Genomic DNA, 23,448 nt, shown 5'->3' with positions numbered 1-23,448 from the left:
GGAGTGAAAAAGATTTTGTGTGATCGGGGCCTGAACATGCAGGAGGGTGAAAGGAGGGCAAGGAATAGAATGAATTGGAGCGATGTGGTATACAGGGGTTGACGTGCTGTCAGTGGATTGAATCAAGGCATGTGAAGCGTCCGGGGTAAACCATGGAAAGCTGTGTAGGTATGTATATTTGTGTGTGTGGACGTGTGTATGTACATGTGTATGGGGGGGGTTGGGCCATTTCTTTCGTCTGTTTCCTTCCGCTACCTCGCAAACGCGGGAGACAGCGACAAAGTATAAAAAAAAAAAAAAAAAAAAAAAATTTCTCTGTAATATTAGGTACACCAAATTGAAAATCTTTTACATTACCAGCGTCACCATGACAGAGTAGTCTGTTGATTGCTGCTATGAGTATTTATAAAAATCATTGGCACATTTTCTGGTAGTATAGAATATTGCTTTTTACCAATGTTTTCAATCATTCATTTTCTGTGAAAAGTTAGCACACTCATTGATTCCTATGCCATATTTGAGAAATGACAAAAATAGATTTTGCTGTTTCCAAAGAGTTTGCAAAAGCATCGTGTCATGATATTCAAAACATATTTTCTAGAAGTATCCTGGGGAAAAAAAAGGCTGTGAATTTACAGCTTCCTAACAAGTAGATAATATAATACTTCTTACAGTGACAATATGTTTCCCTTGGAACTTCTTTTCCACCACTGCTCTTTCTTGTCTTTTTTTTTTTTTTTTAAGGAATAGAAACAAAGCTACAGTGCATTGTCCCTAGCAGATGATACCAGGATCAACAAATGTAATATCATTAGGTATTCAAAAATATTCCCAGCAGGCATTTGCATCATCAGTGGGTCAGTGACAAAAACATAGAAATACCAACAGAGTGGTGTGTTATTTGCTTTGAAAGGGATGAGGAAATCAGAGCAACACAGAATACAAAGAGTGACCTTATCAGATGGCTCTTTATTGTACATAGATAATGAGTAATTTAGATACTTCTTACCTTCAGACCAAGAGATAAAAGCTCTGCTGATGTTTTCCGAGGCTCTCATTCTCTCATTACTAGGATATCTTTCCCTCACCTATTGACAAATCCAGTATGTGTGGTTTCACTCATGCTGGTTTTGGTTTCGGAAAACATAGGTTAGGTTTCACTGACATGCAGTAAAGTGTTGGGGCAGGTGGAGCACACTGCCCTAGCACGGCCCAGAAGCAAGACCTTGAGGAAACGTCTTCAGATCCTAGTGCTACATTTGATTTTGGTCTCCATAATTACCCCTCCCTTTGATCCTCAGCCCATTATTACCCAAAACTGTGTTTCTGTCAATATATTCCTGGTCATTGACCTTGCTTTCACTTACTAACTGCCATTTTGATTTTGCCATATTTCTTCTATATCTTTGAAACCTACAAAAGCAAGAGTCACAACACTTGAATTCAAGACATGCTCCTCAAATTAACATAATCAGAACCAAAGAAATAGTAAATGAATGGTGTGTTCATACAAGAAAAATTTATATTGCTTGTGAATGATTGAATCTACTGAAATATGGCAACATGAAAAATTTCAAGACTTTTATTTCTTGGAATGTTGTCCTTGTTTCCTGTAGAGCTCAAGACATCTAATTTTTTACAGTAAAATTCAGACATGGTTGACAGTGATATATAAAAAACATATGCAGTACACTCAGTTAACATTAAAAAACTGTAGTTTTGTTTTATTGCTACTATGTTGAATATTATTATGAGTATGACTTAGCACCATTTATTTTATCCGCTTGATGATTGTGTTTTTGATTATTGCTACAGTTGTGACCTAGATTTCTAAAGCCAATAGAGACATAAGTTCAGTTTTTCATATAACATTGTTGTTGATATTATTATTATTCCTATTGTTATAATACTTGATCACTGTTTCCTGCATCAGCCAGGAAACAAAGAACAACCCATCCACTATTTTTTTTTTTAATTTTTTTTATTATACTTTGTTGCTGTCTCCCGCGTTAGTGAGGTAACGCAAGGAAACCGACGAAAGAATGGCCCAACCCTCCCACATACACATATATATACATACATGTCCACACACGCTTATATACATACCTATACATTTCAACGTATACATATATATGTACATACACAGACATATATACACGTGTACATAATTCATACTTGCTGCCTTTTTTCATTCCCATTGCCACCCCACCACACATGAAATGACAACCCCCTCCCCCCCTGTACGCATGCGAGGTAGCCCTAGGAAAAGACAACAAAGGCCACATTCATTCACACTCAGTGTCTAGCTGTCATGTATGATGCACCAAAACCACAGCTCCCTTTCTGCATCCAGGCCCCACAAAACTTTCCATGGTTTACCCCAGATGCTTCACATGCCCTGGTTCAATCCATTGACAGCACGTTGACCCCGATATACCTCATCATTCCAATTTACTCTATTCCTTGCATGTTCAGTCCCCAATTGCTCAAAATCTTTTTCACTCCATCCTTCCACCTCCAGTTTGGTCTCCCACTTCTCATTCCCTCCACCTTTGACACATGTATCCTCTTTGTCTATCTTTCTTCACTCATTCTCTCTATGTTATCCTCTTTGTCTATTTTTCTTCACTCATTCTTTCCATGTGACCAGACCATTTCAAAACACCCTCTTCTGCTCTCTCAACCACACTCATTTTATTACCATACATCTCTTTTACCCTTTCATTACTTAGTCAATCAAACCACCTCACACCACATATGTATATTCATAAACACCACTCATATACACATATATATACATAAACACACATATACATACATACATACATATATCTTCTTCATACATATTTGCCTTATCCCATATTAGCAAGGTAGTGTTAAGAACAGAGAAGTGTGTTCTAAAGGGTATATCCTAACTTGGCCCATATGTATACACATATACATATTCATACAGGAAACATCATTGCCACCCCCTGCATCAGCAAGGTAGCGCCAGGAAAACAGACAAAAAAAAGGCCACATTCGTTCGCACTCAGTCTCTAGCTGTTGTGTATTATTTACCAAAACCACAGCTCCCTATCCATGTCCAGGCCCCACAGACCTTTCCATGGTTTACTCCAGATGCTTCACATGCCCTGTTTCAGTCCATTGACAGCACATCGACTCCGATATACCACATTGTTTCAGTTCACTCTATTCTTTGCGTGCCTCACCCTCGTGCATGTTTAGGCCCCAATCACTCAAAGTCTTCTTCACTTCATCCTTCCACCTCCAATTTGGTCTCCCACTTCTTGTTCCTTCTACCTCTGACAAATTTGTGATCTTTGTCTACCTTTTGTCACTCATTTTCTCCATATGTCCAAACCATTTCAACACACACTCTTCTGCTTTCTGAACCATACTCTTTTTATTACCTCACATCTTTTTAACTGTTTCATTACTTAATCATCAAACCACTTTACACCACACATTGTCCTCAAACATTTCATTTCCAACACATCTACCCTTCTTCATACAACCGTATCTATAACCCATACCTCATAACCATATAATATTGTTGGAACTACTATTCCTTCAAACATACCCATATTTGCTCTTAGATAATGTTCTCTCTTTCCACACATTCTTCATCGCTCCCAGAACCTTCGCCCTCTTCCCCACCCTATGACTCACTTCTATGGTTCCATTCGCTGCTAAGTCCACTCTCAGATATCTAAAACACTTCACATCCTCCACTTTTTCTCCATTCAAACTTACATCCCTGAACCCTACTGAACCTAATAACCTTGCACTTATTCACATTTAGTCTCAACTTTCTTCTTTCACACACTTCCAAACTCATTCACTAACTTCAGCCACCAGTGTTGTATCATGAGCAAACAACAATTGACTCACTTCCCAGGCCCTCTCATCCCAACAGACTGCATACTTGCCCCTCCCTACAAAACTTTTCCATTTCCCTCCCTAACCACTCCATCCATAAACAAACAACCATGGGGACATCACACACCCGTACTGCTGACCAGCCTTCACTGGGAACCAAGCATTCTCCTCTCTTTCTACTCATACACATGCTGCATACAAATCCATCTGTTTTTCTAAGTATTTCTCTCACATATTCTTCAAAGCAAACATCTGATCCACACATCCTCTACTACTTCTGAAACCACACTACTCCTGCTCAGTTTTATGCTCTGTACATGCCTTCACCCTCTCAGTCAGTCCCCTCCCATACAATTTCTCAGGAATGCTCAATAAACTTATTCCTCAGTAGTTTGAACACTCACCTTTGTACCCTTTGATTTGTACAATGGATTCTGCCAGTCCTCAGGCACTTCACCATGATCCATACATACATTGAGTATCCTTAGTAACCAATCAACCAACAACACAGTCACTCCTTTTTTGATAAATTCAACTGCTACACCACCCAAATCCACTCCCTTTCCAGATTTCATCTTCCACAAGGCTTTCACCACCTCTTCTCTCTTCTCCAAACCACTCTTCCTGACACTCACTTTGCACACCACCCTAACCAAAACACCCTGTATCTGCCACACTATCATCAAACACATTCAACAAAGCTTCAAAATACTCACTACACCTCCTTCTGACTTCATCACTCCCTGTTATCACTATCCCCTTTCCCCCTTCACATATGTTGCCATTTGTTCTCTTGTCTTATGCATGTTATTTACCTCCCAAGACATTTTTTCTTTTCTCCCTAAAGTTTAATGATACTCTCTCACCCCAACTCTCTTTTGCCCTCTTTTTCAACCCTTGCACCTTCCTCTTGACCTCCTGCCACTTTCTCTTATACATCTCCCTGTCATTTGCACTCCTTTCTTGTAAGTATCATCCAAACACCTCTCTTTTCTCTTTCACTAACAACTTTACTTCTTCATCCTGCCACTCACTTCCGTTGCTAATCTACCCACCTTTAACCTTTCTCATGCCACATACTTCTCTTGCACATGCCATCACTGCTTCCCTAAAAGCATCCCATTCCTCACCCACTCCCCTCATGGCATTTGTTCTCACCTTTTGTCATTCTACACTCAGTCTCTCCTTGTACTTCCTCACACAAGTCTCCTTTCCAAGCTCACTCTCACCTCTCTATTCTGCACAACATTCTTCTTTTTTAAAAACCTCTACAAATCTTCACCTTCACCTCTTTCTTTATATATTTTATTACACATGTGACATTAATTGCCCATAAATCAAGCAAAATATAAATGAATACCAAGTGTGCATTTGGTTGTGGATGGGGGACTTGTTAGGGAAAATTAGTGTACATGACCAGAATCTGTGCCAAGGATCACCTAGGTCAGGCTTGAGTGATTTTCTTTCAAACAAATGACACTGACAAAGCCTCTTTTTCATGTAGAAAAAAAATTGATAAATGCACTGAAGGGAATAATTTACATGAATGGAACTTTTAACTGCAATGAAATTTGCTAAATACATCGTATTTTTCCATTGTCACTAGCAATTTGATATAATTTCTTCAGTGTTTCAGCCTAACAAGGATGTTATCATTATTATAATGAAAAAATCATCAAGTCAAATTCAGTGCTGTAGTTTTGATGATTTGGTTTCGGGGAAATATTTCCTCAAGTCACATTATCACAATTGTGGCATTAATTTTTTCACCTTTTTTCTATCGTGTTCCAGTTCTACATGCAGTATATATAGAAATAATGTCATAACTTATGCATCTTTGTATAATGTCTGCTTGTCTGTCTATGGAAACAGTTTTGTAGCACAGTAACTTTTGAAAGTTACGTGATAAAAACTTCACATATATGCCATGGACTTCCCTGGTGGAAGTGACAAACTGATTAGATTTTAGGCCATGTAGTTACATAGATATGCACAATGATTTGGATTTTCTCTTTCTTGCAGATGTCCCTACATTAGTTTGATACAATACAATTTAAAGGAATTTGCATGCTAAATTGTATTGTATTTAACTTATGGAGGGACATCAGATTATCCAGGTGCCTCTTGTTTCTCATTCATAATGATAATGTCCTTGTAATGTATACACATTACTTGTTATGTATAAATGTACATTTTAGTTATCACATTTGCTGGTCTTTGACACTGATGAAAATACAGCTTAAACCTAGTCACTATGCACAGTGGAAAAGAGTAGGTCTCATGAGAATTTTAATCCAAGTGACACTTTGCCCAAAGATTGGATGACCCCTCCTTATTACTCAAGGTAAATGAGGCACACAAACCTGGCAGCCATCCATGTTTTTTTTTTTTTTTTCTAAATAGTAAATCTTTTACCAACAATACCAATACAGTAAGTTTTTTGTGCTGCTGCTACACTGTTAATGTTTACAATAATTTTGTGCTGCTGTTAACATGTTAATGTTTACAATGATTATTGCTTTATGGTACTGCTTTTGGTCATACGTTGAATTTTACATGTGTTGTTTATAAATGATTGTAGTAAAGTGCTGTTACTTCAAATAGTCAATCTTGTGCCAGCATCACCATTGCAGCATACTTTTTGAGGTGAGTACAGTATTGCCATTGTCGTATAAAAGTATAGTAATCAGAAATTTGTGGTGCTGTTTTTGGTCTTACTTTTTTCCGATATGGTATGGGCAATACATGCTTTAGCCAAAGGCCATCTGGAGTGAAAGAAATAAAGCAAAAAAAAAGTTGAAATTAGTTAGTGCTCAGCAGGTATTTGTAGACCTGACTTATAAAGATAGCAAGGCTACAGGAAGAGGGAAAGAGATGAGGAAGAGCATTATGTAGCTAAGCTATTCAGGTGAAGAGGAAGGTATCAAAATAACAGTTAATCCTTGAGTGGCCAGTCTGCACTCACAAAACGTAACAAGGGGTAAATCTTATTCAGCAAGGCCCCACATTAAAAACTCTGTAGCAGGTGGATACGCCACAAGGGATACTTAGATCACATTTTAAATGGTGAAAGTTGGTCTAGCTGATTAAAGGGTTGATATGATTTACATTAGCATTTTTTGATATAGTAACATGTAATACAGCCAAGATTTGAGCTAATTTGGAGCAGAAATGTGCTAATGCAGTCCCATTTAGAGTCTACACCCAGCATATGAGTTGATGTAGATTGCATAACTTATATTCAAGGCCTCAAACTGGGAAAACAGATAGCAAGTTTTGAGCTGATGCTGGTAAAAAATGCAGCAACTTACTCCCAGCTGAAAAATTTGGGGGTTTTTTACTGTCAAAAATTTTTGTATGTATTTTTTTACCTGTGATCCCTAACTCTGTTTACCTAGTAACCATTTGATGTACATTAACGCACCTCTCAATGGTTCCGGTCTTGTATTAACAGATGTCCGTGCTGTACCAACACAGAGCAAGTTTAGTAATCACTGCTATGAATATTTGAATTACTTGACACTTATTTGAGGCTTTCTTCTTAAAGTTACTTTACCTGTTGTGATTTTTTTATTCACAGAAACTAACATAAGCCATATTCAGCAAATCAGTACCCTCCTTGGATTTATGATTTTTCATTTTTCAGTTTTAAACATGGGGTTCAGTTTGTTAGTTGAAACAGATTAGAACATTGTATGACTACAAGTCTTATAGTGGTTTTGAACATTAAGATATTTTATTATTTTCTTTCATAAATTCCTACATCATATTGATCCACTAAAAACTGTAAGTGAAAGAATCAACCAGTTTTATGCACAACTTTATATTAAATTAAAGTAATCCTCCCACTTTCCTTTAAATAATCTTCAAGATAAAGAATAGAGGAAAGGAAAGTGTAAAAATAAAGTTTCTTTTGTAATAATCAAAGATATTTGGGTATTACAAAAACACAGAACTTACAATTGACATTGAACTTGATACTGTTGTCAGATTTCTTGGTGTAAGATTATACATCCAACTTATTATTAAGGCAAATGACATTTGAACAAAAATATTCATGCATGCTGTATATGAATGAATCTTTCTAGAAATACAGCATGAACAACCTATAAGACCACCATCTTCAATTGCTTCATTCATTCCTCTCAATTTTATTTTAAAGAAACCTATAGTAACACCACAATTTAAAATCACTTATAATTGTTGCCTCAGATTGCAAACTAGCCTAATCAGCTGTATCAACACCAGCATTGGCTGTGAAGCTTAATGTTTGATTTTGGCTTACAAAAAGTATGTTTATTTATTTGTTTATTGTACTTTGACGCTGTCTCCTGCGTTAGTGAGGTAGTGCAAGGAAACAGATGAAAGAATGGCCCAACCCACCCACATACACATGTATATACATAAATGCCCACACACACACACATATACATACCTATACATTTCAATATATACATACACAGACATATACATGTATACACATGTACATATTCATACATGCTGCCTTCATCCAGCCTTCATCCATTCCCGCCACCACCCCGCCACACATGAAATGACACCCCCCTTCCCCCCACGTGCATGTGAGGTAGTGCTAGGAAAAGACAACAAAGGCCACATTTGTTCACATTCAGTCTCTAGCTGTCATGTGTAATGCACCAAAACCACAGCTGCCTTTCCACATCCAGGCCCCACAAAACTTTCCATGGTTTACCCCAGATGCTTCACATGTCCTGCTTACAAAAAGTATTTGCTGTAAGATAATGCTAAGATAATACATTTAACAAAATCTGAGGCTGAACCTGCACAGGAAAAGACAATGGGGACTTAACCATAAGACATGTAAATTTCAGTAGATTAGTGCCAGGTTGATTAGAAATTCTTGATGCAGTTTTGTTATGCATATATCTAGTAAACAGATGTACCAACAAATCTTGTGGGGAAGAGCAACCAGTCTCTCATTATACCATGTGGATTAGCTAAATGACCAGTATCATTGTGTATGCATTTGCATGTAATTGTAAGATTACTGAGATTCTGATACAAGTATGAGCAAGAGTACCAAGGTCAAAAGTACAAGTATAGAATTTCTAGATACAAGTATGAGTACAGAAGACTGTACTCAAGAAGGAATGGAGACTTAAGTACCACAATTTCTTTCATTAAGCACACCCATGCCTGCTGCTTCTGTGATGGATGAAATCCTTAACCCTACCTCTTCTGAGGTATCACCCTCAATGCAGCAAGGTGACATTCATCTGTAATCACGTTCGGCCCAAACTAGGCCGGATGCCACCCAAAGCATTTCAACTTTAATTGAATCGAATCATGTATCACTACTTTAGTCTTCATTGAACATTTTGGGATCTGAAGTGAAGGAAAGAATTTTTGTAATTCTGGTAAATGACGGCAGTTGTAATATTGCTTGAAACTTGTGTAAACAAATATTGTATATTGATCCTTAACAAAGTCATCCAAATTGCCCCTCAGTCTCCCTCACAACACAGATTCAAAGCCTATTGCACCACTACCAAGCATCATATCAAGCTCATGCAACACAGTTTGAATGGCTTCATCCAGCCACATCCACCCTCGTGCACAGTACTGGTTGCAGTAGAAACCAACAAAGTTGCATGTTCATCGCTAAAGACACTGGACCTACTCCTCTGTTGTCATGATTTCACCCACAAAGACAAAAAAAATTTCACCACACTTCTTTACCTTTAGACTTACTTAGTGGATGTCACTAACTTTCTGATTGCCACAGAAACCCAGAAGAAGAGATCCTGAAGGTAGGGAGATAAGGTATTTAGAAAATAAGTATCTTCAGGTTAACTTGTTATGAAGGTAGGGAGAATAGGTATTTCGAAAATAAGTATCATCAGGTTAACTTGTTATTCATTCAGCCTCCTGTAAGATTCCTTGGTAATATTGATACAAGTGACCTGGCAAAATTCATAATGTGGTATCTGCGTAGCCCTTAAAATAACAGATTTGAGATGAGAGTGTAGGGAGTAAATGCTTTGTTCACATGAAGGTTAAGAGAGTTCATTTCAAATTTGGTGCCTCTTTTTTTTTATATATATTCAAATTGGTTTGTTGGTGTGTGTGTGTGTGTGTAATGTTAGTGGTTCAAGCCTTTTACCCTTTTTTTTTTATCCTTAAATTTTTTAAACCTCAGAACAGAGGTATTGTGAGATGACTTGCTGTTTACTTTCTTTTTGTGATTGATTCATGGTCATTCTTCTGCTCTCAAGGTTATTAGATATTTATTGATTAGCATTATGCTAAGACTTCATCACACTTGTTAGTTTTGATTGTGTTGGTTAGGTTAGAATTGTTCTGTTAGAATTTGGCTAGTGTGATAAAGAACATAAGCTATTGGTTACTTTTACGATACTGGAACATTAGCATTCTTATTAATTTGGTATAGGTTTGGTTGTATGGGTTAGCTTTATGTTAGAGTAGGTTAAAGCTCCAATGTTATGATGCTGTCTTTTACCTTTTGTAACTTGGGCATGGTTCATTTTGGTATCTTTAGTTCCATGAAAATGTCAAATACATTTTAGTATTTCATTGTTAATTTGATACATTTTCTACCATATATGAATTATGTATCTAAATTTATCCCCTCCAACATCAGGCATTTTTCAGAATTATGATTTTGGGAATTATGATTTTGAAGAGTTTCCACAGTTAAAGAATTTCTTCCTACATTCATGACACTTACATTATCTTTTAGAGGATTACTTCCATTATCTTTTTTGAGGATTACTATGTATTGCACAGAATGATTAAAGCACCTCAGCAGCACTGTAATGAAATAGGCATTCTTGTTGGTGAGGAGTGAATCTTTGGAAGTCTTCCCATAAGGTTAATAGTTTATATGATTCATTTTTTGTACAATGATTCTGAGTATTGAGAAATAATTCTGTTGAGAGTATAGACACCTGCAAAGAAGTGTTCATTTTACCATATAATTTGGACTGGAAAAGAAGACAAAAGAACTTTTAACTTCATGTTGTGCTCAAAATAGCTGAAGCTATCAGCATTGATATATCTTGTATACTTTTTTAAGTCTTATACCCTTGAGTAAGATGGCCATCCCCAACAGGTGAGGGAAGACACTGGTGATGAGGGAACTGTGAGGAGAGAAGTCTTGGGAACCATGAGGAATCAAACTACAAGAGGCAAGAGACATCTTTGTCCCTACTGTAAATATGCAACTGATGTTTCAACTTGTCTAATGCGGCATATACGTACTCACACTGGGGAGAAGCCATTTCTCTGCCCTTATTGTCCAGTTCGCACAACTCGCAAAGCTTCACTGATATCCCACATTCAATGCCATACTGGGGAGAAGCCTCTAGCATGTAACTATTGTCCTTATGTCTCCAGACAAAAGAGTAATATGAATAGGCACATGAAGAAACATCACATGGAACATGAAAATGAAGATGTATCATTACTTCCGAGCTAGTGACAGGGACCACATTGATTTCACTTGTAATGAATAATAGTTACTGTTATTCAGAACTGACTTTAAGACCAGGTATGGAGTTTAGGTTGTGCAGTATTTTTATGAATGTATTATTGTTGTTGATAGTAGTTAAGTGTATTAGAGATTCATTTTATAACCAAAGAGCTTAAAGATAGATGGTTATGGAAAATTGTACATGGATCATGACTGCTGTTGTGAAAAAATTTCTTATATTTTTATATTGAAAAGCCTGATATGATCATATGGCCCTGGCAATCACTGCGAAGTTCAGGCTTATTTTTTACATTATAAACGCCTATGTAAAATGGTAAATTGATTATAGAAAATAGATGAATGTATCTGAACCATTGAAATACTGTGTATCTGTGTGTACGTTTTTGTCAGTGCCATAACTCCATGACAATGACAGCTTGGAACTTAAAACCTTGATTGCATGCTAAGGGAACCATAAGGGTGTATACCTAGGTATGATAGCTTTTTATTTGATATGAGTGTATGTGTGTAGGCACAGCTCCATGACAAAGACAACGAGAAACTTTGTGCATGCTAATGATGTACACCTGTTGGAGGGGACCTTTTTTCTTTTTATGGGGAGGGAGTGTTGCACTTGTTGGGCCCCATCGGTTGAATACCCTCTGCTGTCATACAGCTTCTTAAATGTATGTATGCTGCATGCATTAACCATATCTTTTATTTATTTTATTCCATTCATGAACCACTCTTATACTTTGAAGTACTTCTTTGCATCTGTAACAAATTTCTTGCTTAATCTCATGTTGTATCTTCTGTTTGGCTTCTACATACATCTTTTAGAATTTTCAGTATCTATAACATCAGTCTGGTTTAAAAACTTACAGGTTATGATAAGGTCAACCCTCACTCCTATCATCCAAGGTAGGTAAACTTGGAGATTCTACCCTTACTATGTAACTTGGGTATCTTGATTCTGGTACCATCTTTGTTGCTCTCCTCTGGACCTTCTCTCTTAGCTCTTTATGCTTCCATAGGTATAGTAACCAGAATTGTGAAGTTCTGGCCTTTTGTTGGATATGAATAGGTTGCTAAACATTTCCTTATCCATATGCTCGAAAACCATTCTAATATTTGTCAGCAGACATTTGGTGTCAGTTATTTTCATAGTGTGGGACTCTGGTGACAGGTTAGGATGATGTTGACTCCCAAGTCCTTCTCAGACACAAAATCCTGAAGCTCATTCCCAACTGAATGATATCCATATTGATTCCTTTCATTTTCTCCCATCCTCATTACTTTATATTTTTGCAAGTTGAATTTCATCAGCGGTGCATCAGACTTTGGAGTTTATCAAAGTCCTCTTGTAAAGTTCTGGAGTTCTGCATGCTTTTCACATTACTCCTGACCTTTGCTTTGCTTCATCTGCAAACATATTCAGTTAGGAGCCCATATCTTCAAGCAATCCTTTACATAGATCAAGAAGAGCATTGGTCCCAGAACAGAACCTTATGGCAGTCTGCTGGTGACCATGAGCCATAATGAGAAGGCTCCTTTGACATGTGTTCTTTGTTCCTTTCCACTTAGCTGATCATTTGTCCATTGAAGGAATTTTCTTCTTCTTCCAGCCTGATGATAGTTTCTTTTGTGGTGCAGTGTAAAATCCTTTTTGGCAGTCTAGATATAAACAATCCAACCAGCATTCCCTTTTGCCTAAGACAGAACTTGCTTATTGAAATCAAAGAAGTTTGTAACACATGATCTTACCCTATAACCATGTTGTCTCTCACTTAGATAATTTCTCCTCTGTAAAAAGTTATCCATTTGCTTTCTAATTATCTTATAAAGAGCCTGATGGACCACAGTCACCTGTGAGACCAGTTAAGTTCAGTGCTTGCTCCTGGTCTCCTCCAGTCTGTCTCCTTATAATTTAAATCCCCCTCATAAGTATTTTACCATTATTGAGTAGTGCATATTTTATTGCTTTCTATACCATCCTGATTACACTGGTCAACAACTAATTTTCATTACACATGGCTTGTGGTGTGCTTGATGCAGTTTTGGGTGCTTATTTCGAAAATGCAGTGTTTTCATTTATCATGGCTACTTATCATGAAAGACGTGGCATTGCCAAAAGATAAAGCATCTCGTCTAATAGAAAAATGTCCACTTAAGAAGGATGCTCACAACTTCTTTAAGGAAAAACAGTCAGACTCTTACTTCTTATTTTTCCATGGATGGGCCACTCTGTTTTTGCAACAACATTGATGCATCATTCCACTGCTTATCCAAAGAGCATGATCCCTCTCAATGGTTCTTGCTCGTCAACTCATCTAAGAGAAGTCTGCAAGCGATGCTGCTCTACAATGGAAACAAGAAACCCTCCATTCCTGTAGGGCATTCAGTGCCTATGAAAGAGTGTTATAAGGACATGCAGACACTCCTAGATGCCATAAGATACAGAAATTACAACTGGAAATGTGTGGGGACATGAAAGTGATTGGCATGCTTATGGGAATGCAGTCAGGATGAAATGTTACTTTTTATCCTTCTGAGATAGTCAAGCAGCTTCCAGACATTATATGGAGTCAGACTGGCCTCAATGAAGATTACATGAGCCAGGAATTTTGAGTGTCCAGGATAAGCCTCTGGTTGGTCCACTTAATGTTCTTCTTCCCACCTCCACATGAAGCTTGGTTTCATGAAACAGTTTGTAAAAACACTAGCCAAGAGAAAATCAAAAGGATTCGAGTATGTGGTGGAAGGATTTCTGGAGATCACTGAGGCCAGGTTGAAAGAAGGCATCTTTGTCAGTCTGTAGATAAAGGACCTCCTGAAAGACCACAATTTCAGCTCTTTATCTTGTTGGCTTGGAGCTGGAGGCCTGGAACTCTTTCATTGGCTATGCGAAAGTTTCTAGGGAAACATAACTCTGGATTTTGAAGGTGGAATGTAAAGACTTCTGAAGTTCTATCTTGCTGTTGGATGTTGCTCAAGATGCATTTCCTCCATTCACATCAGGACATTTTGTGGAGAACAAGGAAAGCGCTTCCATCAGGACATCAGCTCGATGGAGCATTGATACCAGGGTTTCTGGAATGGAGGAATGCTTGCAATTTACTGCTGGATGTTATGAAGGGATGAACCTGAGTCAGAACACCATAGGAGGTCCAAAGATCAGTGCTTTTAGCTTAGAAGAGCACCATAGAAGGTTAAAAGCTCAACTTTTTAGCTTGTCCTTGTGGATAGTATTTTCTTTGTATACCTTTTACCTAGGAATACTGAATTTCTGCAATAAAACATTTGAATTGGTACAAATTTTATAATTTTACCTTCATCCATGCATCATGTAGCTGCATTTGAATTGAAAAAGTATGTACCTGTAGAAAGAAAATGAGACATGTTGTACTGAAACAGAGTAAAAATTAGTAATCCTCAAGAGAAATAGGTCTAATAAAGTTACATTGCATCCTTGATTAGAAAAATAGTTCAGTTTTGTTGACCAGTGTTATTCCTCCTTTATTATCATCGTATTTTTGTTTTGAATCGTTGCAGTTCTTTGGATGATAGTATCAACACTATTATGTATTTTGTTTCATACAGTAACTGTTGCAGTTTTGTATTATGTGAATGGGCCATCTCTTGCTATTTCCTAAAAATTATGGCTATCTTTTAATAGATGAGCCAAGCCTCCCCCTCCTTTACCTTCCTCTCTTTTTTTTACTATCATGTACCTCTGGGTAAAACAGTTGAAGTTGTATCTCCTGAGTAAGCTATATTTCTGCAATTCCAACATCACTATGTGCATGGGTTTCCACTAACTTGAAATCTAAAGTTCAACTCTTCCATTTACTATTAAGATTACCATAGCCTTTGTATATATAATTTTTTCTCTGATATTTCCATTACCTAACACTCCAAATCTGACTGTGATGCTGCCAGGGGTGTTCTATCCCTGTACCTCATTGGGTGTCTCCCTCTTTTTCCCATATGACTGCATTCTTTGATTTTCTACCTTTCCTCCCTTAGTCTATCACAATTGATGAATACCCCACTGAATTCAGTTATATTTGTAAGTTTATTTTTTTTTTGCCTGCCTAGCACCTCCAGGCTAGATGACTCCAAAGAAAATATTACCATGATTGGATGCCCTTTTGATATGTGTGGATCATCATTCTCGACTGTTTTAGTGTGTGTGTGTGTATGTCAGCACCATAGCTACATGATGTCAGCTAGAAAAATGAATTTTGCATGCTTTCTGAGTGCCCACAGGGATGTGCACTTGGATATAACTTTTTTTGATTGTTATGTGTTTTTCAGCACATAGCTCCATGACAACGACAACTACAAACTTGAAACTTTATAGGTATACTAAGGGAAACTTAAGGATGTGCATTTAGGTATATTTTAAATCTGATGTGTGTTTGTGTGTTGTCAGCTTCATAGCTGCATGGTGATGACAACTAAAATCTTGAGACTTTGTGTGAATCTAAGGGAACCCCCAGGGTGTGTGTATATATATATATATATATATATATATATATATATATATATATATATATATATATATATATATATATATATATATATACAAAATGAAATAGATATAGATAATAAATATATGTTTTGTTTTTATTTATATTTATTTTGCTTTGTCGCTGTCTCCCGCATTTGCGAGGTAGCGCAAGGAAGCAGACGAAAGAAATGGCCCAACCCACCCCCATACACATGTATATACATACACGTCCACACATGCAAATATACATACCCATACATCTCAATATACACATATATATATACACACACAGACACCTACATATATACACATGCACACAATTCACACTGCCTTTATTCATTCCCATCGCCACCTCGCCACACATGGAATAACATCCCCCTCCCCCCTCATGTGTGCGAGGTAGCGCTAGGAAAAGACAACAAAGGCCCCATTCGTTTACACTCAGTCTCTAGCTGTCATGCAATAATGCCCGAACCACAGCTCCCTTTCCACATCCAGGCCCCACAGAACTTTCCATGGTTTACCCCAGACGCTTCATATGCCCTGATTCAATCCATTGACAGCACAACGACCCCGGTTTACCACATCGATCCAGTTCACTCTACTCCTTGCCCGCCTTTCACCCTCCTGCATGTTCAGGCCCCAATCACTCAAAATCTTTTTCACTCCATCTTTCCACCTCCAATTTGGGCTCCCACTTCTCCTCGTTCCCTCCACCTCTGACACATATATCCTCTTGGTCAATCTTTCCTCACTCATTCTCTCCATGTGCCCAAACCATTTCAAAACACCGTCTTCTGCTCTCTCAACCACGCTCTTTGTATTACCACACATCTCTCTTACCCTATTATTACTTACTCGATCAAACCACCTCACACCACATATTGTCTTCAAACATCTCATTTCCAGCACGTCCACCCTCCTCCGCACAACTCTATCTATAGTCCACGCCTCGCAACCATATAACATTGTTGGAACCACTATTCCTTCAAATATCCCATTTTTTCTTTCCGAGATAGTGTTCTTGACTTCCACATATTCTTCAACGCTCCCAGAACTTTCGCCCCTCCCCCACTCTGTGACTCACTTCCGCTTCCATGGTTCCATCCGCTGCCAAATCCACTCCCAGATATCTAAAACACTTCACTTCCTCCAGTTTTCTCCATTCAAACTTACCTCCCAATTGACTTGTCTCTCAACCCTTCTGTACCTAATAACCTTGCTCTCATTCACATTTACTCTCAGCTTTCTTCTTTCACACACTTTACCAAACTCAGTCACCATTTTCTGCAGTTTCTTGCACGAATCAGCCACCAGCACTGTTTCATCAGCAAACAACAACTGACTCACTTCTGAAACTCTCTCCTCCACAACAGACTGCATACTTGCCCCTCTTTCCAAAACTTGCATTCACCTCCCTAACAACCCCATCCATAAACAAATTTAACAGCCATGGAGACATCACACACCCCTGCCACAAACCTACATTCACTGAGAACCAATCACTTTCCTCTCTTCCTACATGTACACATGCCTTACATCCTCAGTAAAAACTTATCACTGCTTCTAACAACTTGCCTCCCACACCATATATTCTTAATACCTTCCACAGAGCATCTCTATCAACTCTATCATATGCCTTCTCCAGATCCATAAATGCCACATACAAATCCATTTGCTTTTCTAAGTATTTCTCACATTCTTCAAAGCAAACACCTGATCCACACATCCTCTACCACTTTTGAAACCACACTGCTCTTCCCCAATCTGATGCTCTGTACCTTCCTTCACCCTCGCAATCAATACCCTCCCATATACTTTCCCAGGAATACTCAACAAACTTATACCTCTGTAAATTGAGCACTCACTTTTATCCCCATTGCCTTTGTACAATGGCACTATGCAAGCATTCTGCCAATCCTCAGGCACCTCACCATGAGTCATACATACATTGAATAACCTTACCATCCAGTCAACAATACAGTCAGCCCCTTTTTTAATAAATTCCACTGCAATACCATCCAGACCCGCTGCCTTGCCAGCTTTCATCTTCCACAAAGCTTTTACTACCTCTTCTGTGTTTACCAAATCATTCTCCCTAACCCTTTCACTTTGCACACTACCTCGACCAAAACACCCTATATCTGCCACTCTATCATCAAACACATTCAACAAACCTTCAAAATACTCACTCCATCTCCTCACATCACCACTACTTGTTATCACCTCTCCATTAGCCCCCTTCACTGAAGTTCCCATTTGTTCCCATGTCTTACGCACTTTATGTACCTCTTTTCAAAACATCTTTTTATTCTCCCTAAAATTTGATGTTACTCTCTCACCCCAACTCTCATTTGCCCTCTTTTTCACCTCTTGCACCTTTCTCTTGACCTCCTGTCTCTTTCTTTTATACATCTCCCAGTCATTTGCATTATTTCCCTGCAAAAATCATCCAAATGCCTCTTTCTTCTGTCTCACTAATTATCTTACTTCTTCATGCCACAAGCATCTTTTGCACAAGCCATCACTGCTTCCCTAAATACATCCCATTCCTCCCCCACTCCCCTTATGGCCTTTGTTCTCACCTTTATCCATTCTGTACTCAGTCTCTCTTGGTACTTCCTCACACAAGTCTCCTTCCCAAGCTCACTTACTCTCACCACTCTTTTCACCCAACATTCTCTCTTTTTTGAAAACCTCTACAAATCTTCACCTTCGCCTCCATAAGATAATGATCAGACATCCCTCCAGTTGCACCTCTGAGCACATTAACATCCAAAAGTCTCTTTCGCGTGCCTATCAATTAACATGTAATTCAGTAACGCTCTCTGGCCATCTCTCCTACTTACATATACTTATGTATTCCCAGGTATTCCCAATCACCAGTCCCTTTTCAGCACATAAATCTACAAGCTCTTCACCATTTCCATTTACAACACTGAACACCCCATGTACACCAGTTATTCCCTCAACTGCCACATTACTCACCTTTGCATTCAAATCACCCATCACTATAACCCGGTCTCAAGCATCAAAACTACTAACACACTCACTCTGCTTCTCCCAAAACACTTGCCTCTCATGATCTTTCTTCTCATGCCCAGGTGCATATGCACCAATAATCACCCATCTCTCTCCATCCACTCTCAGTTTTACCCATATCAATCTAGAGTTTACTTTCTTAACCTCTTATCACTTGTGTACGTGGGTGGGTTGGACCATTCTTTCGTCCGTTTCCTTGCGCTACCTCTCTAACACGGGAGACAGCGACAAAGCAAAAAATATGGAGCGGGGGGCTGGAAATCCTCCCCTCTCTCTCTCTCTCTCTCTCTCTCTCTCTCTCTCTCTCTCTCTCTCTCTCTCTCTCTCTCTCTCTCTCTCTCTCTCTCTCTCTCTCTCTCTCTCTCCCCCCCCAAGGAAGGAACAGAAAAGGGGGCCAGGTAAGGATGTTTCCTCAGAGACCCAGTCCTCTGTTCTTAATGCTATCTCGCTGATGCGGGAAATGGCGAATAGTATGAAAGAAAGAAGAAACAAATATATATATATGTGAAGCGTCTGGGGTAAACCATGGAAAGTTCTCTGGGGCTTGGATGTGGAAAGGGAGCTGTGGTTTCAGTGCATTATTACATGACAGCTAGAGACTGAGTGTGAACGAATGGGGCCTTTGTTGTCTTTTCCTAGCGCTACCCTGCACACATGAGGGGGGAGGGTGTTGCTATTCCATGTGTGGCGGGATGTCGATGGGAATGAATAAAGGCAGACAGTATGAATTATGTACATGGGTATATATGTATATGTCTGTGTGGGTATATATATATATATACATTGAGATGTATAGGTATGTATATTTGCATGTGTGGACGTGTATGTATATATATGTGTATGTGGTTGGGTTGGGCCATTCTTTTGTCTGTTTCCTTGGGCTACCTTGCTAATGCAGGAGACAGCGACAAAGCAAAATAAAAAATATGTATTTATTTATTTATTTTGCTTTGTCGCTGTCTCCCGCATTAGCGAGGTAGCGCAAGGAAACAGACGAAAGAATGGCCCAACCCACCCACATACACATGTGTATACATACACGTCCATATATATATATATATATATATATATATATATTTTGTGTGTGTGACAGAAAAAGTGTATTTTAGAAGACAGGTGTAAGTGAAATTGAAAAAGTGTGAACTTATGTCAGCCAAGGCAAAGCCAGGGACTTTAGCAGGTGTACTATAAATGTATATTTTGTATGCATATATAGATAGGTACTATACATCTAGATTTTTCAAGATTATCCATTGAAAAATTCATGTGATTTTTTATTTTGACTCATTTGTTTAGTTGCAGTTATGAATGATACATTTCATGCTGTTTCACTCATGACTTGTTTTCTCCCATAATTTTTTGTTCCAGTCATGAATGACACTTTCAAGCTGTTTCACAAATATGCAAATACAGTAGCTTATTTCCCCCAAAAAAGTGCAATGCAACTGTTATTTTGATTAGCCAGTAGGTTTTTATATAAACCAAAACAGAGTATTTTATATTTTAAACTAATAAAGTAAGTATAAAGCAAAAGAAGTTTTATTTCTTTTAACAAAACACAAAAGTAACTAATAGGTGAAGTGATATATTGAACAAAAATTTAGCCATTTTGTGTCATATTGATGTAAGCTTGAGACTAAGCAAGACAGTTTTGGTGGAGAGTTATGAATGTTTTCACAGAATAAAAGTTACAAACTGAAATATCTTAAAAACTCTAAATTCTAATGTAAAAGTTTTCAGTGTATGTAGTAAACTTGCAATGTCTTATATGTTTCAGTGCATTTAGTTCACAGCTCATATATCTATGGTTCCCATTCTATTTCATTGTTTCACAGTCTCACTAAATTGTGAAGGAGAGGAGGTGGTATTGACCATGAAGTAATAATGATGATGATCCTTCTCTTCTTCTTTAATTGCAATTGTATTATTATGATTATTGTTAGTATTATTATTATTATCATTGTTATATAACCACTGACCCCTTTCTCAGAAGGGGCTCACATCCTCAAGGCTGCACCACAGGGAAATGCTAGACTCTTTTGAAGTGAGAAATTCCTTGATGAAACTGTACTCCTCTTCATTTTCAGACAGTGATAGAACCATGCTGAATGTGACTTTCCACTCATGGAGCAACCATAAGCAGGCAGAGTCCGGTAATGTCTTTGATGATGATCTTAGACGTTGATAATGTTTTCCAAACATTCTTCAAGCCTTTTTGTACATAGAAAATAATCATAAAAAATTAAACCATAATTAATGAGAAAAATATTAGAAAATTAAACCATGGTTAATGACTTGTAAAACATGGGTGACTTCTTTTGCCCTTGCAGTAAATGCAGCAGAAAATTTGGCTTTTAGAAATCTTTTCTGAAAACAAATGATATCATGTTTCTGTGGCAGAATATGATGTTTCATCTTGATTCATCAGTTTTTTACATATTGAAGAGTAATTTGCATAATAAAAACTCATTTATCTTCTAAGAAAACAGATGTATGACAAAACTAGAGCTTTACTGCAGTGTGGCTCCTTAACAGAAATGTTTTAAAGAAAATTTCTCTTGATTTCCTATCTTCTACCTCACTGGTTACAATACTGCCATTATGCAAGGATCATTTTGAGAGTTAGGTTAAACACCATCTTCATCATGCCATCATTTTAACTAAACTTCATATTTACTACACCCAAGTCATCGCTAAACATCTTTACTACACTCTTATTTACTTATCTTCACTACACTTTTGAACTTACCTTTGACCTGAACCGTATGGAACAGGCCCTCTCCACTACACCCTTTATCTTGACAACACCCTTGACACCATTCCTCTTTGACTTAAGCTTATTAGTCCGGACAAAGGTCATCTTCATTACAACTTTGTCCACAGTACTTTTAACCATTAATCACCAGTGAACCTGGGAAAAGTTGGTTATGATTTGGACAAAAATTGTGTTGTTCAGATTTTGAGATTGTCATTATAAAATGAAATAGATCCTTGTGAATGTAAGGAATATATACATAAAAGTGAGCAAACATGACTTATATGGCTGTGGTATAGTGCTTAAATATACATATAAATCCCCCAGATGGTTGGTGGACGAGGATGTGCTAACTCAATTACTGTTTCCCATAATGTAATGAAAGATATGAAAGTGTAAGTAAAGGATATTTGCAAAGAATTGAGCTCACTTAATTAACCATTGTGTAGTGATGAGGTATGTATGTAAACACCAAAGAGAGGTGGTGGAGGAGGGATTATGTCATTCAGTTTTTGTTTTCTATAATGAAATGAAGAAAATACATGTATAAGTCAAGGATATGTGCAACTGAGTGAGCAAACATACCTAATATTATGGTGTAGTCTTAAGAGTATATTACTATGTATTGCCCAAAGATATGGTGGAGAAATATATTAGTTTTTAGACTAATAGATAATAGAGTAGTTACTTAGCAACCACAAACAAAGATCCAACCTTTTCTTCACAGAGTCCAATCGGACTTTGGCTTGTTGTTCACCTCAACATGCTCAGCGCTCAGTTCCATTCAACATCAATAGTCGTCTCCCTCCCATACTGCTCCATGATTACCTGGCAACCCCCAAGTAGAAATTAAAACTTACCACTGCCTCACTCTTAAGCAACCCCCCATACAAAAGAGACTCGATGAAATAAAGAGACAAGCACAAATAACCACCATCCCAAATTCAGTCTGATGCTCCAATCCACAAGACATGCATCAGAAGCCGTTCTCCCTAGACAAACATGAGGTACACATTCCCATCTATGCCCAATACAACATCCATCCCCACAACACTGTAAACACCATTTTGGCATAATCCAGCGCCTTCATACCCACAATGCAACTGCCACAACAAAGACACTCAGCACTTACTCTTTGCACATAGATGTAAACAAAACATCACTACAGTTTATAAGTTATGGTCCTAACTGGTGGCCATACCTGGCTTCCAGAGCATTGCAAGAACCTCATAAAGGTCTCTAGCTGTCTTGTGTAATGCACCAAATCACAGCTCCTTGTCCACATCCTGTCCCCACAGACCTTTCCATGGTTTACCCCAGACATTTCACATGCTCTGGCTCAGTCCATTGACAACATGTCGACCCTGGTATACCATATAGTTCCAATTCAATCAGTTCCTTGCACGTCTCTCACCCTCCTGTACGTTCAGGCCCCAATCACTAAAAATCTCTTTCACTCCATTCTTCCACCTCCAGTTTGGTCTTCCACTTCTCCTTGTTCCCTCCACCTCTAACACATATATCCTCTTTGTCAATCATTCCTCACTCATTCTCTCCATGTGACCAAACCATTTCAACACACCCTCTTTTGCTTTCTCAACCACGCTCTTTTTATTTCCACACCTCTCTCTTACCCTTTCATTACTCACTCAGTCAAACCACTTCACACCACATACTGTCCTCAAACATTTCATTTCCATCACATCCACCCTTCTCTGTATAAACCTATCTATAGCCCATGCCTTGCAGCTATATAATATTATTGAAACTACTATTCCTTCAAAC

General features: G+C 38.1%; 1 protein-coding gene across 11 annotated transcripts in view; it reads left to right on the top strand.

Annotated features, from left to right (window-relative positions):
- The window catches only part of LOC139747116 (uncharacterized), a 120,009-nt gene that overhangs the window by 36,690 nt on the left and 59,871 nt on the right, over nucleotides 1-23,448 (top strand). Inside the window, exon 6 of one of the 11 annotated variants that reach the window (XM_071659016.1) lies at nucleotides 20,996-22,077. The exons of 9 other annotated variants lie outside the window; for them this stretch is intronic. In XM_071659016.1, the coding sequence (XP_071515117.1) occupies nucleotides 20,996-21,016 (21 nt within the window). In that variant the 3' untranslated portion in view covers nucleotides 21,017-22,077. Of the gene's footprint in view, nucleotides 1-10,993; nucleotides 20,955-20,995; nucleotides 22,078-23,448 lie in introns of those variants that run through there. One more of the 11 variants, XM_071659010.1, reaches the window with a different exon arrangement.

Source organism: Panulirus ornatus, chromosome 67, assembly GCF_036320965.1.
Source record: "Panulirus ornatus isolate Po-2019 chromosome 67, ASM3632096v1, whole genome shotgun sequence".
Taxonomy (NCBI): domain Eukaryota; kingdom Metazoa; phylum Arthropoda; class Malacostraca; order Decapoda; family Palinuridae; genus Panulirus; species Panulirus ornatus.
This window is presented reverse-complemented; position numbering and strand designations above follow the sequence as displayed.